We start from the raw sequence: 17,508 nt of genomic DNA, 5'->3' as shown, positions 1-17,508 counted from the left end.
GATGAGACTACAAGTGTCAGGAACACTTTGGGCAGGTTTTAAAATAACCTTGACTTCACAGGTTGAGCATCTTTTCTTAATGGCAGACTAATGATTATTCCAAAGTAATTTATCTATTAGCTGTTTTTCTGCCTTGCTGCTCTGTTGAACAAGTCTTTATTTTGACCCCGACACTGAAAAGATGATGTATTCCTTCAGACACAAGCCTTGCGAGTTTATGAAGTTATGTTATAAATGGTAAGTAAAAATCAATTCTTTTGTGATTGTGTTAAAGGAGATAGATAGACTAAATGAGAGCTAACTGAATACCCTAGTGTGCTAGGTGGAAGAAGAATGGCATTATGCTGATTAAAGTATGCTAACCATTCAAAATACTCTTGTAGAATTATAAATACTTTATAATGGATACAGATGCTTCAGTAATTAGTTACTGCTGTGCTCTGAATGTCACTAATACACAATACATGACAAAAATCAAGATGATTTCCTCAAGACTAAAAATTCAGAAACTTCACTCCACTTCCAGCTAATGTCTCTCAAGACAACTATACTTTCTTTCCTCCTTCCCCTCAATGTTTCAACACTTTTTTTTTTCTTCTCATTTTATTCTCTGACCAAGCACTTACACAAAAAATGAATGAGAAGATTAGCAGCCAGGAGATGAAACTGACTTTTCTACAGAAGAAGGTTGACAGCATTGCTACTGCGATGAATGATGTGAGCGAGATGCTTTCTTCTCTGGAAGGCAAAATCAATGAAGATAAGGGCAGAGACTTCCAGTCTTTTCTAAAAGGTAATAAAAATAAATTAATGTAATCACTCACACAGTTAAAGGTGCCAGAAAAAAATAAATGCTAAAAACATTCATAGACTGTCCTATTATATTGCTTAACATTTATAGGGAGAACTCTTGTAGTTTCATTTCATAATAGAGGCATAACAATGTTTATTTGGACATTTGTTATGGTGTCTGTTATAGTGACAAAAAATTTACGTCCTTGGGTACTATATCATCTACATGGTAACCTAAGCCACTATTGAGGCATTTTCATTTACTTAGAGTTTCTACAAATATTCTTATCTCTGTTTATCTGACAGCTGCTAAAGGATGTAGTATTTGCTTTGCTACCAAGTCTAAGCAATATTCTTTAATACGTAATTCACATATGCAGGGGAAATGTATAAGGAATTCTGTGGTGGTTCCTGCTGAATAATTTGCCTCTGATCATATTAGGCTACCTTTGATAAACGTCTGTACTCACATTCAGTAGATGAGAAAGACACAGCCAGAGATCAGGAGATTGGGCAGAGCCTTGCCAGCAGAACTATTCTTTGTGAATCCTGCAGCAAGATCTGTTTGTTACTCACATACAAATGGTGCTTAACAAACAGATTGGGACTGAAGCTTTGATTTCCTTGATGTGCAATATTTTTCTAATTTTCCAGGAATTTTCCCTAACTTGTTTGTATTATACACTTTAGAATCCAGAGGACTTTTCTATTGTTTAAAAATAGAACGAGGGAACTGGAGCTCCTTACATTAAGATAAAACTAAATGAAACAATAAGTGCTTTTGTATCTGCCTTGAATTTACCAAGTGTGGTCCCATTTCTTGTATTTTCAGTCCTCCTCTGTCTCCTGAGTTACTCATGCCACATGCTAGATGGCTCTCTTGTATCCTGGATCAAGTTTATCCTGTCTCTTGCTCAGTGACCTGCTTTCACCTCTCCACATATTGCTAGATGGCATTCTTGACCCTTGGGCGTACATTTAATTTGTCTTTGAATATTTCCCATTTCTCTTCTGCTTTTCCTTCATTCTTTTTTATATTCCACTCATTCTAGCTGTCATTTTCATGCTATTCCAAGAGGTCTTTTGCTGCATCCTGTGCTGTGTTTCCATTCCCTATCTATATTTAAGGGTCCAAGTCCTAATTAAAATGTGCAGTACAAAACCCTCATTATTTCACACTTTTCTGCAAATGTGTTTCAAGCCTTTATTGTTTTTATCTGTCATGCTCTGTATTATAGAGCATGAAATCTCTTAGATGAAATCTCCAGTTGCTGGCCCTTTTTTTTGATTTATGTTCTCAATCTATTTCCTAATCAAGTAGCTCTAATGAAAATGCTGCTATCCACTACTTTCCTTGACTCTAATTATGGGAACTCCAATACAGGTTATTCTTGGCTTGTACATAGGTTAACAGCAAGACTGAGGGAAGGAGGGGAGAGAAAGCAAGGTTAGTGTTTGTGTTGGCTTGTGTATATAATGTCAAAGGGCAACTGCAGTTTCTGTCCAGGGAATATCAGTCAGTCATACTCCAAGTGGGCAAAGAACATGCTAAAGTAGCAGGAGCTGGGAGGAGTTTCCATGCTGTCCTCTAACTTGGTACAGATGTGCAGCATAGGCACATCAGACTTGCTAAAAATTACTCACCTGAAGCAAAACACAACTTTTCCCACTACTGTTGCCATCCTGAAGCAGTGTGCTTTCAAAGCACAGTTAAATCACATAGCTTGTTGCTATTCAGACTTCTTCTTTCTACCCCTGCTTTTCCATTTTCTTCTCACAGTGTCCAGGTTTTGCTCATATCCATTAATTACCTTCTTATCACAGAAATTTTAATGGCTGGCCAGCTTTGTATTTGGGTTTGTTAGGAGTGAGGTCTGTTTCTGTGAACAAACAATTCAATACAGTTTACAAAGTCTTTATTTCTTGGTTTCATCTGTAAATAGACTTTGGTCCCACAAACCTGTCATCTGTTAATATAGGGCAACACTCGCTGGAGTAACTGATATGCTCCTCTAATTTGATTCATGAAACCTGTTGTGCGTTTTGTAAACTGTTTTCATTACTCAGGAGACTGTTCCCACTTTGTACTTAGGGAAAATAATTTGGCATTCTCCCTTTATTTTAATAAACTCTGCTTACTTCTTGCTATTCTTTCTTCCTCCTTTCACTCCACATCAAGCCTTTTTATAGACTCCTTTCCTCTTCATTATTAAAATGTGGACTCCTTTAAAAATGAACTCAACAATGGAGTGTTAATCGCTTCTGAGGCAATGTCATTTACAGCTGGATAGATAACCTTAACTCAGTCTCCTGTGTACATACATTTATTTTGCACATTATTCTTCAAATAAATGGAACTGCAAAGGGAGTATATGTTGACACAAAGTAATTACACACTGTGGATTTCAGACAGGGAGTTAAAATTAAGATTTATAATATCATAAAAAGTACAAGAGAACTTTAATGTTCACAGGTAGTTTGGAGCTTTCTATTTCAAAATGAGCAACAGAGAAATTGAGTTACATCCATGAATGTACTGATATGTATTCTCAGCTCAAGCTGAAGAATATATCCAACTGTCACCTACAGCACAAGTTTAGGTCAGGTCTTTCTGTGGAGAAGCGTGCTCCCACAGCCCCTGGTAAATTTTGGAATAGCACTTTCTTACCAGGCACCTAGTTGTCCTAGCCAGCAAGTAAGGGAGAGAAACCCAACCTGTTTTTGTCAAGTTCCTCCCCCTTGATAACAAGAACACCTGAAAACCAGAGCTGAGCTCCATACAACACCCACGATCCAACTAAATAGAGTAGGAATGGGAGAGAGCAAGGCTGGCAGTTTCTTGACTCTCACAGAAAGAAAAGGCCAATGTAGATTCTGTGGAAGACCTCTTGCAGCAGGATGGTTTGTTCTCAAGATTTCTTGCTGAGATGAAGAAATTTAATTAATTCTTCACAGATGGTGTGGAGTAATCTTGTTTCTTTCCACAGCCATTAAACTTTTCTTCGCAGCTCATTGTGTCTCCTAAAGCACAGAACATTTTTCAGCATCATAAAATAACTTGATCAAATCATAGAATCTTTTGGTTGGAAGGGACCTTTTAAGGCCATCTAGTCCTACCCCCCTGCAATGAGCAGGGACATCTTCAACTAGACCAAGTTGCTCAGAGCCCCATCCAACCTGACCTGGAATGTTTCCAGGGATGGGGCATCTACCACCTCTCTGGGCAACCTGTGCCAGGGTTTCACCACCCTCACTGGGAAAAATGTCTTCCCATACAATGGTTTCTCTACATGTCAATTATTTTACTCTACGTTCATATTTTGGTTCTTCCTCCCAGCTGCCAGGACATCCTTATTCTCAGGTATCTTATCTTACTGTTTTCCCTTCACTGAAGTTCACTGACAAAGCTCTGTATAAGTGTGCGCATTCATGTGCAGAGTCATGTGTATACATCTGTCTAGTCATTTACTTGCTGTTCAGATAGTAAAGAGTGAAATAATAAAGACAATCCCAGTATTATCACTTTGCTTTTTATAGTTTCTGTAAAAATTGCTGTGACATCTGTGACAGCAGTTGACAGTAATTGAGTTTGTTGCTTAGGAAACTTCAGAGATGTAGCATGAAGTGGCTCTTTTCTAGGCTAGCAAACTTATTGCACCTGCCTATCAAACCCTGCCTTGAAAAAAAGCACCATCTGAACAAGTGACAGATTTCTCCCCTAAGCATCAGAGGTGTTTACTGTCCATTTTACCAGACATAATGAAGACTGAGACTTATTTATGGTTCATACAAATATTATCAACTACTTTATTTCTGTTTCCATCTGGAAACATAGGCAGAATTCAAATGGATCTCCTGAATAGAAAAAATACTGTGCTTCTCTCTAGTTTGCTAAACAAAACCATTTTTATTTGAATCCTTTTGCACCCCTGGAGCCCAAAGTTGTATTGTGTTTCATGGGTCTGATTTCATAACATTTTACTGCTCTTGCTGAGAATGTACTTTCAAATAAAGTTTCAGAACATGCCTTGCTGTTTTAGAGATGAAGCAATAAAATCCAGGCTATAGAAATAATTGAGAAGAAAATAGAGGAAGACGAGAGAATTTCTGCCTTTATCAATACAGTTTTAATCAGACAACAGATGGTCATCAAGGTATTGTAGAGGTTGAAGGGTTTAAAAATTATATCACAAGTTGGCTGCAAGTGTTCATAGGGTTTAGAAAAAATGTGCAAAGAATGCTTCAGTGTTTCAGCTGGACATAGGGGCTACCTTTGGAGAACAACTTAAAAAAATCCCTCTAATCTCACACCAGAGCAGAACTACTGCTCTAATTAATTCAAATATGTTATGCAGCACTCTTGATGAATATTATTTTATGACTGTCTTAATCCATCTAGGGCTATACGGGAGACATATTTTGATGTTATTCACAGGAGCAGAATTCCCACACATTCACCTCTGCCTGGTGCTTTTCAGGATCAGTATTTCCAGGATCAGTATTGCCAGGAGGTATTTAAAGAGTTGTAGTATTCAAGACTAACTAAAGTTTTGTACCTTTAAAATGCCTACCTTTTGTAGCAGTTGTCACATTGCAACTTCAGTGTAGCTTCAGATATTCAAGTAAGGCTATTCTTTCATTTTGTCTCTTTCTCACTATAGTGTATTATATGATCACTTACCACATATAATACAATGGGAAGGTAATAATCTCTGCTTTCACTTCTTGACCATAACGTTCATAAAGCAGGTGTTTTTTCCTTACGTTCCCAGTGCAGAAAGGACATGTCATTTTCTTATGAGCAAACCACAAAAGCACACAGATCTCCTCATTTCAATGCTCAGAAACAGCTTATCTAAAAGATCAAAGTTGATACCACATATGCAGAGTCTGAGTTTGCCCTTTCAAAATAACAGCAAAACTCCCATTGATTTCAGTAGAAACAGGAATGGGTCTTCAAACACTATTAGCCATCCTCTACATTCCTTAGCTTTAAATTTTGCTCTATGAGTGGGTAAATTGGGGCGGGGATGTGTGTTTCACTTCTGTACAGCACTGTGTTCACTTACACTGTGGAAGAAACTTTGATGTTGCTAACACAATTGGTTTGATTCTTTCCATATTTCTCCTTTTTCTCAAAGGTCTCAAATCCAAAAGTATTAATGAATTAGTCAAAAACATTGTCAGAGAACAGTTTAAGGTGTTTCAAGGTGAAATGCAAGAGAGCATGGCTCAAATTTTCAAGACTGTGTCTACTTTGTCAGATGATCTTGAAAATACAAAAGAATTAGTCAAACATCTGAATGAAACCCAACAAAAATTTGTTCGGGAGAAAGACAATGGGCCAACAAAGCTTGACATTCTGGAACTAAAGAGCCATATGGTGCAGATGAAAGAGGAAATGACTCTCACCTGTGATAAGCCTATGAAAGCTTTACAGGAAAAGCAGAAATCCTTGGAAGATAACTTGGAGCATCAACAGTCAAGAAGTGTAATTTATTATGAATCTTTGAATAGGACTCTTACTGAAATTAAAGATGCTCATGAACAGCTGTTATCAGCTGAACAGTCTTCAAGCCAAAACATCCCTTCAGCAGATAAAGTCACAGAGTACAATGTTACAGAGTACATGTTCACGCTGCATGAGAAAGTAAAGAAACAAGGCATGATGGTGCTGCAGATTTATGATGACTTAAGAGTCCAGGACAGCAAGATCAGCAATCTCAGTGTTGCACTGGAAATTCAGAGAGACTCTGTTCTGGGAGTCTGTGATGACATGTTGTCAGAGAGCAGAAGGGATTTCCAAACACAGCTGTCAGCAACCCAAGAGAATGTGCTTGTCCTAAACAAAAGTCTCTCTGATCTGGTCCTTCCATTGGACAATAAGATGGAAAAAATGAATGAGCAAATTAATGATTTGTGCTATGATATGGAGATCCTGCAACCCTTGATTGAACAAGGGGTACCTTTTAGTCTGACTTCGGAGTATGAACAACAAATCCAAGCTGAAGTAATCAATGAGAAGCTTGAAAACCTCACAACCATCATTAACAGAATGAGTTCTGCAATTAAGGACCTTTCCAAAACTCAGGAAGGACTTAAAAATGAATCTCAGGCTTATCAGGAACTGTTTGAGAGTCGTGTTAATGAATGCTCCATGGAAATAGAAGATGGATTAAACAAGACCATGATAGTAATAAACAGCGCTATTGATTCTATTCAAGATAACTATGTACTGAAAGATACACTACGTGCTCTAAGAAATGAGACTGAAGTCTGCTGTGGCAGAGCTGAGAAACTGGACAGCCTTCTGGCTTTCATTCCCCAGTTCCAACAGTTGAATGAATCCCTCTGGACACTGCTCATAGGCAAGAAGTATGAATTCACTTCACAAGTAGCTCCATCACTTTCTGATCTTCCATATGAGAAGTATGACAAAAGTATCCTCCACAATTTCAGAAGATTTTTCTATGTTTTAAATGAAACATCGTCAAAAGTGGACAATCAACAACATGATATCAACCGCTTGGAAGAAAAACTATTTGACTCTGTGGAAGAATCAAAGGACCATGAGGTTCGCCTTCTGAGTGTGGAGTCAAAAATTTCCAAGTTTTTGGCAAACAACTGTGTCTCACTGAAAAAAACCAAAGCTGCCTCAACAGAGAAAGAACAAATGGTCTCACTTCAGCTCCAGACACTGAGTTCCAGGATCAAGGCCCTGGAAGCCAAGTCGATCCGCTTCTCAAACAGCATTCCACTTCTGAACAAGACTGCTCATGAGGCCTGGGGGCTGTGTCAGGATACCAACAGCAGCATCCAAAAAGTGAACGCGAGTATACCTGTGCTAATTAAACTTGCTCAGCCAGATATTCCCCTGCTGCAGAGAGGCCTCAAAGAGCTCATCGAATCTGTGCTTGAAATAAAAGCAGGAACTATTTTGACAAATTTAACCCAGCATGTTGACATATTGGTGGCAAGTGCAATGAACAATATTACCAAACTTCAGAAACAGGTGAAACCAGTTATAAAGAAACCAGCTCCAGTGAAAAAAGGAGCAACAAACATCACCATGAGCCTGGCAAACAGAAGTCAGAGAAACACAGATAATACTATAGATCCAGGTAATGCATTTTACTCTACTAAAAATTAGAGTCTTTGTAATAAGGGCTTATGTAACCATTGTGATGAGCTGAGGTGGCAGAGTGTGACAAAGGGTGAATAAAAAGTCCAAAGACTGCCATAAAAAGTGTTTCAGAAGAACTTGAGGTTACTCTTGCTTACAAAAGAATTTGTTTTTTCTTATGAGGAGACTCTGCACTAAGGCATCTAGAAGCTCCATTTAATTTTCCTTAATAAATTCACAACTGATCAGTTTAAGATACATGTGCATGCACACACACTCAGATGAGAACCTGACCTTTCAAATGTAAATGATGATTTAAACAAAATCTAAACTACAAGAATTTTGTACCTGCATCTCAATTAGCAATTTCAGTAAAAAAACATGCAAGCTGTGAGAGAAATCTGGAGTTGCGTCAGTACTTTGCAGTGTCAGTGATGATGAAAAGTGTCAAAAACCTGAAGCAAGTGAATGCACGAAATGACTGTAACAACACTTTTGCCAGTTCCTTCAGTACTTCACTGAGAATATTAGTGCAGTTACAATTACGACAGTGTGTTCTTGCAGAATCAGGAGCCCAGCCAATAAAGTAGATTTGACTTGAGTCCATCTGGAGAACAGCTCAGCTGAGTAGGAACTCCCATTCTTAAAAAGGACTTTTTGACTGTGATTCGCTTCTGAACTTAAATCCAAACATCATCATATGAAATGAATTCATATGGATGAATTCATAGAAATACCAGCTCTGAGTTATGACTTCTGGAATCATACTTGAGGGACAATCAATAGCACAAGCTAATGTTTTCTGGAAATATAATTTCTGGGAATATGAAGAGTGGTTTGGTTAAGTGACTAGAAATCCTCAGAGGACTCTAATTCACATTAGAATAATTGAGACAGATTCTTAAATGACAAATAGATGTCCAGATAGTTTTGAAGACCCAGACTTAAATATTTTCTGTAAAGCATTCTTAAACTTACGAACATTTCTGAAATTCTATTTGGTCCCTACTGTAAGCAGATGTAGGGGGAGTAAGAGCTACCATTCCTGTTCATGTGCTAAGACCATGGGCAATCTCCCTTTCCATCTCCATGCCTCTTCCCTCTCTTCCCCACCCTCCCTCCTTCATCTCCTCCTGTCCTAGGTACAGCCCTTTTCAATAATCAATGAAAAGGATCCTTTTTAAAGGCTCAATCCCATGAGTAACTTGGCTTCTGCTGAAAGCCATCCCCACTGAAGTATTTCAGTCCTTGCTTACTTTTTCAGTTAGAGAGGACACACAGTTATTCCAACAGGCAGACCCACTTAAAAATGCACCAAGATTTGCCAAATTCTTACTACAAAGTAATTTGATTATTTCTGTTTTCTGCCTGTTCCTGCCACTGCACAGGCTGGAAATTCAAAACCCTTGTTCGCAATTAAAACTAAGGGAAAAGGAGACATGATGCCTTTGATCCTTTCCTGAGTCTTCTACTTTGTTGGAAAATGTTACTAGTGCTACCTTCCTGGAGCATAGGAAGCTGCCACCTGCTCTGTTTTTCACTCCATATTAATTAATGTCTTTCCTGTTTATTATTTATCTCATGCTGAATTTTAACAAATAGTTTGCTTGATAGCATTGGATGTATGCTCACTCGTACAGAAACCGCAGATCTTTGCAGATGTTGAAAAGCCCAATTTTTAAACAAGGTTTCTACATAGCAATGTTTATGCAGACTCTTTCATCAGTAATGAGCTTTTGCACTCAATGACATTTCATGCCTAGCAAAGTCATACATTACATTTCTGTAAGTTAAAGAAGGAAGACCATTGTCCTAATTAACAAGTAACCATCTTCTGCCTGGGTAGATTTTACTTCCCCAGGAAAGCTTTTTCTCTCTAAGTTCCAGGAGACCATCCAGAGATATGTGCTGACTCTACTAAAGTTTCTAGAAGAAACCCTAAGGCATAATTGGCTAAGTATAAAATATATTCAATCTTAGATCGTCTTTTTCAATTAAAAAAGTTTAGAATAAAATTCTAGAAAGAGGTGTATGACAATTTTCATTGATTCCAACATGTTCAATATTTGATCCTACTCTAGCAGCTTGGGATTTTCATTGGCTTTAATGGGTTCAGGATTTGGCCCTGAGGTAGTATTTTCCTCAGTAGTCATTTGAAATCAATGGGAAATAATGTGAGTTTGCTTTACCTATACAGGGACATACAGGTTTGGAGACTTCCCATATTGTGGAACGAACAAAAGAAAAAGTTTATGTCAGCTAGAGACTGCAATACGTGTATGAGGGACAAAAAAATCTAACACTGGACCTGATACTAACTATAACAGCACCCTGGGGTGAATAAAAAAGTGATGGTCTTAAGAGAGCTTCAGGTAGCTAACACATAGAAGATGACAGCCTTTAAAGAAAAAATATACAGTAAACTCTTCATTAGTCTTGATTATAGATTATGTCTGGTCCTACCTTCCCATGCACTGTTCTACTGCAGAAATCCATGATGTCAGCGCAAGGGCATCAAAGCTAAGCTCAGTTCCCTTTTTCCCGTTGCCATTTAGTGTTGTGTCTGTTCTCTAGCGAACCTAGAGGCTGCTGTGCTTTTCAAAGGTGAATGCACTCTCCTGTTGCATGTCTTGTATTAGTTGTGGTTTCACTTTGTTCAGATTATGCCACTCTCCCATCAACAAGAATAACTGAGAGTGGAGCTGTGTTTTGTATGTATTTAAAATAGTGTATCCATGTGAGAGAAAGGTAATTTCTTTTCATTATTGTTTTCTTTATGTCGTATTTCTGATTTTGTTTTCACATGATTTTGGACTCCTAACAGAAATGCAAGCTTCAATTGTTGCTTTATCTTTCAAGGCTGCAGTGAAATTAACGTATTGAAATGTTTTGCATCTTATGTTTTAATTCCACAGGTTTGATGGTTATTCTAGTTCAGTTTGATGACATGTACTTCAGTTTTGCACATTTACTCTTTAGACTAATAAGGTAGACGGAACTGTGTTGTTGTTTTTAATTTAGTGATCCTGAAGTCATCACACTAGAATTATTACACACCTCTGCTTAACAGAGAAGCAGAATTGCCAGAGTCCAAGTAACTCAGATCAGTGTTGGCAGTCCGCCCCCACCCAATGCTGAGGCATCTCTCCTCACTTTTTGCCCAGGAGCACTGCAGGTGAATCTTTGTGCTTTTTTGCACCACAAACACCCTACACATTGCTTGTACCTGAATTCCCTGTCAGGGCCCTGAGTGCACCTATAGCCTCCATTGCCCTGGGCATCCTGACCTAGCCACCACACTGTACACCCTGCCCATGGGCCTGGGATCCCTGTTTCAGCTCAAGCCAAAATCCCAGGTCTTTTCAGTTGTGCTGGGCTGTGATTAACTCTGGTTGCCATGATCAACCTGCCATGCTCTGCTTGTCACCTGTCCAGGTGAGACACCAGCCCTGCTGTCACCATCAGTTCCTGGCTGCCAGTCCCAGTGGGGCTGCCTCTCCCCCACTGCTGCCTGGCACTCCTTGCATATAGGCTACTGGGGATGCTTATCGCTTTTATTGCTGTCAAACTGAAAGCGCTAAGCTGGAGGTGATTAATAATTGTAGACTGAAAACCAGTCTGTCCCTGTGTGATCTGGGTGGTTTAGTAGATTCCCAGGCTCTTCCAATCTCCCAGGGCTTCCTGAGAGACAGTTACTGATAATTAAATATTGAGAAAATGTTGGTAAGTTACTTCCTGTTCAGCCATTTCCAAATTGAACCACTGGAGTCACTTCTTGCCATAAGGAGACCATTAAATTGCTAAATATTTGATTTGCTTCTAAACAACACCCCAGTAGATACTGACAGAGCTTCATTATTTGTTTGAAGATTTGTTTGTACAGCATTGGCAGTCTATTTCCCAAAAGAGCTTCTGGCTGCTTGCCCTCCTGAAGAATAGCAAAGCTGAGCATTAACTGGCTATCCTCACTCCTACCATACTGAGTGTAAATAGCAACTGCATTCAGTTTATTCTCTGCTTTTAATAGCTGCAATTTAAACCTTTAATTTAATTTATAAGGTCTCTCTCTTTTATTCTTCTACACTACTAAGTTGTAAAAAGGTTAATTAAAAATAAGATATGTACTACAGTAGGAAATCCTTTCCTAATCTGAACCTCTTGGCATCTTTACCTCAAGCAGCCAATATGGACATAGTGTCTCAGGATGCCCTTCAGCAAGCAAAAAGAAAATACTGGGCAGTGGCGCAGCCTCAGTCAGAAATGACAGCAAAAACATGCTACTGTAAGACCACATGGAAGTTACACAGAAATTACTTGCTCAGTGGAGATCTAGGGAATTTGCCTCTTACTCTGAAAATCCTAACTTGGCTCAAACCTCTTCACAGCTTCTTCTAGTTCTAGCAAATGGAGAAGGCTCCCCAGCTGCTGTTAAGCAATGCTGCACCTGGAGGGTTAATTTATTGTAGGTAAAGCTATGTCTGAATTTGATTTAACTCCAAGGTTAAGTTCAGGCAATATCATCCCTCAGCAGACTGTTAAAACACTAGTCTCAATCTCATTATCACTTCCTTTTCATGATCTTTTTCCTGTTTCTGGGATTTACTTCTTGTTTATGATAAGCAGAGGCCAATTAGCAGAAAGGCTGCTGTGTTCTTACACAAAGCTTTTGTATTTTGGGAGTATGATACAGTCAGCACAATCAGCTGCTTTCCTTCCTTTTCTGCTTTCACACTTGGTAAATATGTGGATGCTTGGTAAATATGAGTAAAAAATAACTTCAATTAAGTTTGCAGCAAAACTATTTTCTGAGAAGAAAAACATTATTTCCTCATGTCCAGTTGCCTGTGCTGTGACCCTAGTCATGGCAGTCCTAAATTGCTTTATTTCAAGCATTACAGGATGGATGTTATTTTCTGTGGAAAGAATTACTGCTGTGTTTTTAAGTCCATGTGTTCCATCAGTGCAAATTCAAGTGGCACCGTACAATGTGCTTTAGCATTCTGCTCACTGAACTAAAATTTCTGATGGAAATTGTTTGCCTTAATGCAGCAGTCTGTGAAATGGCTGGATGGAAATCTGAAGATAACTATGGGCATTACTGAAATATCTATGTGAAGATCCAGTTCAACATTTCCCTGGAAATAAGTAGGCCGTTTTATGAAAGGTTATTTGAGTTCCCACCTACCAGTCTACGTTTACCATCACAGGACTCTGTGAAGTTCTCTTTCCAGAGCTCTGCTGGTAGTTCCTGGCAAAGAAAAGGTTCATTTTCTAAAACATTTGACTTCTATTTGACCAAAGCAAGAGAAAGGAAAAATGTATGGCTTGGGAATGCTTTGTGTTTGGAATTTTTCATAGCAATATTTAATTTTTAATGTGGCCTGAATGTTCTTCCCCCCAAACTGCTATGACATTATACAATTACACTCAGTAGTTATTGTCTCAGAGCTCAGTCTGTCACTGGACTGACAGATTTCTCCATATTGGCTGGGCATGATCTGGCCAGCTCAAACATAGCCAGGAAGAGAGGCAAGGACATCCTCAGTGAGGGTGCTCTGCAAAACCATCTGTTTGGTAGGATTTGTGTGACTTGCAATACAAAACTTTTACAACAGTCTTGGTAGATATCGTGGAACTGAGCTATGGGCAAAGGGAAGTACTGGAAGTGGTTTGGATAGAATTTAAGATCTTTCATTACCAGTAGCCAGACTCTCCTGCAATAGTTGTGACACATCTGGGTGAGTAATGACAGAGACAGGACAGTCCAACCTGTACACCATCCAGTACAAAATCTGCATTTTGGTACACCCAAGAGTGAGCTGTTTCTGTCCGAAAAGAGCAGCCTTCTGTGCCTGCACTATTGAAACTAAAGCATAGATTTGCCTGAACCATTAGGAAAATAACTATTTATTTTGCCTCACCAAAAGAAGGAAATAAATTTGGATATATCAGGACTGTCTCCTCCAAGTTTTGCTGTTTGTTTCTGAAGGTCTCTCGCAATATGGTCAGCATTCAGCACATTCCTATTCTTAGTAAAGATTAATTAGCTGATCCAACATATTTCTTTAATCACATGATTGCAGACTGCCTGATTTTCACTTGTGCCTTGATTTGCTGTTGTGTCTGAAGGGCTACCATACAGGAAGGGAAGGAGTCTGAGGCAGCTGTATGGGGCTCAGCACAAAAAGTCCACTGCCACTGTGACTGGCTGGAAGAGGGAGGTGAGCAGCTGGTACTGGAGATCTCTGTGGACTGTCAGGCTGTGGCAAGGAGGGGTGGATTTTCATCCCCCCCATCTCCCTGTGGGAATGAGTATCCTCCAGACTGAATCTTTCCTGGCCACCTGTAGGGCCACCCTGCCTTAGATTATTACGGAAGGAGTTAGGTAGAGAACAGCAGAATGATAATTTCCTAATGCTTGGCTGTAGCCAGGCTTTGCTGGCTTTAAACTTATATTGCAGGGAGGGAGGTCATTAAATGAAAGAGGACAGGAAGGAAGAAATGAGCAAGGAAAAGTTGGTGTTTGTTTACGGGGGTCTCTTGGACTATACAAGATATCTGACTGATATCTGAACAGCTGTTCAGAAATCCCAATCTTTTGATGGTTCTCATAATGTTTGTTGAGGGAGGTGCTCCAAAGAAGTTAGATTTGTAGCATCTTTCATCTTATTACATGTACTTTACCCTCTGAGACAAGCAGAACTCAGAATTCACAGGTAATTCTGAATATCTTGGAGGCTAGCTGAGGGTATGCTGTGTTCAGGCAAAGAGGGTGGCTGGACTGCAAAGGGTCTGAACAGCTTGGACATGATCCGAAGTTGGCCTTCACACAGAACCCCAGCAGAAATTCCACCAGCTTTATACTGACAAAGAGGTGTTCCAAAATACTTAAAACTTGGGAAGTGTCACTGTAATATCATTGCAACTGAAGTTGTTGGTTTTCTTACCTCCCTATCACAGGGCAGTATTCATCTTGTGTCAGTTCCCCGTGCCAGAATGGAGGAACCTGTATCAATGACAGACAGAGTTTTATTTGTGCTTGTCGCCACCCCTTTGGAGGAGTCAACTGCAGTACGAAGCTGGTGAACGACAATTCTCTGAGTGTCGGCAAGTAAAGAATTTAGTAGTGCGATAAGCTGGCAGTATGAGCCCCTGCCCCAGGGCCTAATTAGAGAGCATTTGCTGGTCAAAGGTCTCACATTTCACTTTAATGAGTGCCAACTCAAGTAGTAGTGTCCTGTGTTTTGGTGCTGAAGACATCAATCCCTGTAGGTGACTCATGATCTCTTTCTTTAATATGGCCAGATGATGGGATTAAATTGGGCTGGGACCAGCCATAATAGCTGGAAGGCTCCCTGCTGAATTGTGCAGAGTGGGAGGGTGTGCAATAGATGTATTTGAACATGATATTATGGAATTTGAAGAAAAATCACATCACTGGGGAATACTAGCTTCAGCATGGCCATAAATGCTTTATAAATACCAGTAGCTACCATGATGTGTGGGACTGTGGCCTCAAGGAGTCATTTAGGCATGCTTCTGATTTTCATCAGCAAAGGATGCAGTCCTTGAAAGATATTTCAAAAAAGAAAAGTGGAAACTGTGCTTATTCAATCCAGAAAACAAATAAATAATTTACATCCAGGCCACATAGAATGTGAATTTTATGCAGCTTTCAGCAGCCATTTGGCTGATTCTCACTCATGACAGCATATGAATAGTGAATAAAATAATTTTTACAGTGGCAGGGAATCATAGTGTGCAGGCTCAGCTGGAACAGAAAAACATACACTTTTATTCCCTCATTTAACATCAGGAGTGCTGAACCTCTTCAGTGTTTGTCTAAGATTTGTGGAGAAAATTCTTGGCTTCGGCGCACACAGATGAACAATGAAAGAGATCCCGGGGTGGTGGGGTGGGGAAAGAGAAGAAAAATAGCAGCTCCCTTAATGGTAACATAGTATAGATCAAACATAAAGTTCCCTTGCTGTTTCTAAAGTTATTCTTTTGTTGGTACACCTAGCACTAATTGTGAAGAAAGTGACTTTTTATACAATAGAGAAAAATTCTGTGTTTATGCAGAAATACTATGTTTTGGTTGCTCAAGCTACGGATGATGTGACTTCAGAAAAGCTGCTTTTGATATTCGGGCTGGTCTGAATGTAACATTACTTGAAATTGTTATTTATTCCTTTCCAGATTTTTCAAAAGGATCATACAGATATGCACCTATGGTGGCTTTTTTTGCCTCTCACACATATGGAATGACGACTCCAGGACCCATCAGATTTAATAATCTGGATGTCAACTACGGAGCTTCATTTGCCCCAGCAACTGGGAAGTTTCATGTTCCGTATCTGGGGGTGTATGTTTTTGAATATACCATTGAATCATTTAGTCCACATGCCTCTGGCTATCTGGTCATTGACGGAATAGACAAACTCACTTTTCAGGCTGAAAATATTAATAGTAACAAGTACACTGACAGAGTAATTACTGGAAATGCTTTATTAGAGTTAAATTATGGTCAAGAAGTCTGGCTCAGACTGGCAACTGGCTCTATACCAGCCAAGTATCCACCAGTAACTACATTTAGTGGTTACTTGTTGTATCGTACCTAAGTCAGTCATAAATGTAAACAATTACTCTCAAATGAAGCAACTTGCATGTGAATTTATCTTTGCCTTTAAATACTTTGTTCCTTTAACAGCAGTAAGTTTCCCAAAGTAACCAATGTGATGGCATTTGGATGCTGATTCTCCAGGAATTTGCTTTGTTGTAGCCATGTGCAGATCTATAAAGAGAGTCCACAGGTTGGAGATGGGGGGAAAAAATACGCATCTTCCTTATATAAGCATGACTGGGAAGCACAAATCTAATTATGTTCTACATTTACATTGCATAAACATACTGAGAATCAGTTCTCAAGATAAATCAAAGCTGGTTTTGATTATTCCTTTACAACCTGAGTGCATACCAATGATGATGGATAGATTTTGATGACTCAGGTGCTGTGTTACAACTTAGCTCGTTGTATCAAGTGATCATCATGTGTATATATTCTATTTGGAAAAATATATTTCTTTTTCATTTTGCCTGACATTATTCACCACATACCTTGACATGTCAGCGTTTAATTGATTCATGATTTTTTTATGTAACCAGTATGATAACAAACTGGTTTTTCATCTAGCAGAAAAAAAACAAGAGGGAATACTTAAAAGCTGCATGTTGATACATTCAGATTAGAAATAAGGTGCTCATTTTTAGCAGTGAATATAATTAGTCATGGGAAAAACATTATAATGGATTTGGTGGAGTGTCTCTGTTCCTTGAAGGTTTTAAACCACAGCTGGATTTTCCTTAGGTGATTCAGTTTTGAGCAAATATTGGTTATATTGGCTTCACACAGATTTTAGCTTGTAAACTTTGGCCTATAAAGTACACAAGGTTAAACAAGATAATCATAGTACTTTCTAAGTTTGAGCTCTATAAATCTATGTTTTTGTTTGTTCCTGCATTGCATTCACTAGCTACTGAGGCAAGATGAAATGAACTTCAGTCTGCGTAAACCAGAATGTAATTTCCAAGCA

General features: G+C 39.0%; 1 protein-coding gene across 1 annotated transcript in view; it reads left to right on the top strand.

Moving 5' to 3' along the window:
• Nucleotides 1–16,536, top strand: part of MMRN1 (multimerin 1) — a 33,376-nt gene extending 16,840 nt beyond the window's left edge. The window contains exons 5-8 of the mRNA XM_010285851.1: nucleotides 620–793; nucleotides 5,934–7,913; nucleotides 14,876–15,022; nucleotides 16,115–16,536. Of these exons, the coding sequence (XP_010284153.1) occupies nucleotides 620–793; nucleotides 5,934–7,913; nucleotides 14,876–15,022; nucleotides 16,115–16,536 (2,723 nt within the window). The remainder of the gene's footprint in view (nucleotides 1–619; nucleotides 794–5,933; nucleotides 7,914–14,875; nucleotides 15,023–16,114) is intronic.
• Nucleotides 16,537–17,508: the final 972 nt, after the last annotated feature.

The sequence above is a fragment of the Phaethon lepturus genome, unplaced genomic scaffold (assembly GCF_000687285.1).
Source record: "Phaethon lepturus isolate BGI_N335 unplaced genomic scaffold, ASM68728v1 scaffold12664, whole genome shotgun sequence".
Classification (NCBI taxonomy): Eukaryota; Metazoa; Chordata; class Aves; order Phaethontiformes; family Phaethontidae; genus Phaethon; species Phaethon lepturus.
The sequence above is the reverse complement of the archived record's forward strand: the minus strand, read 5'-3'. Positions and strand labels throughout refer to the sequence as shown.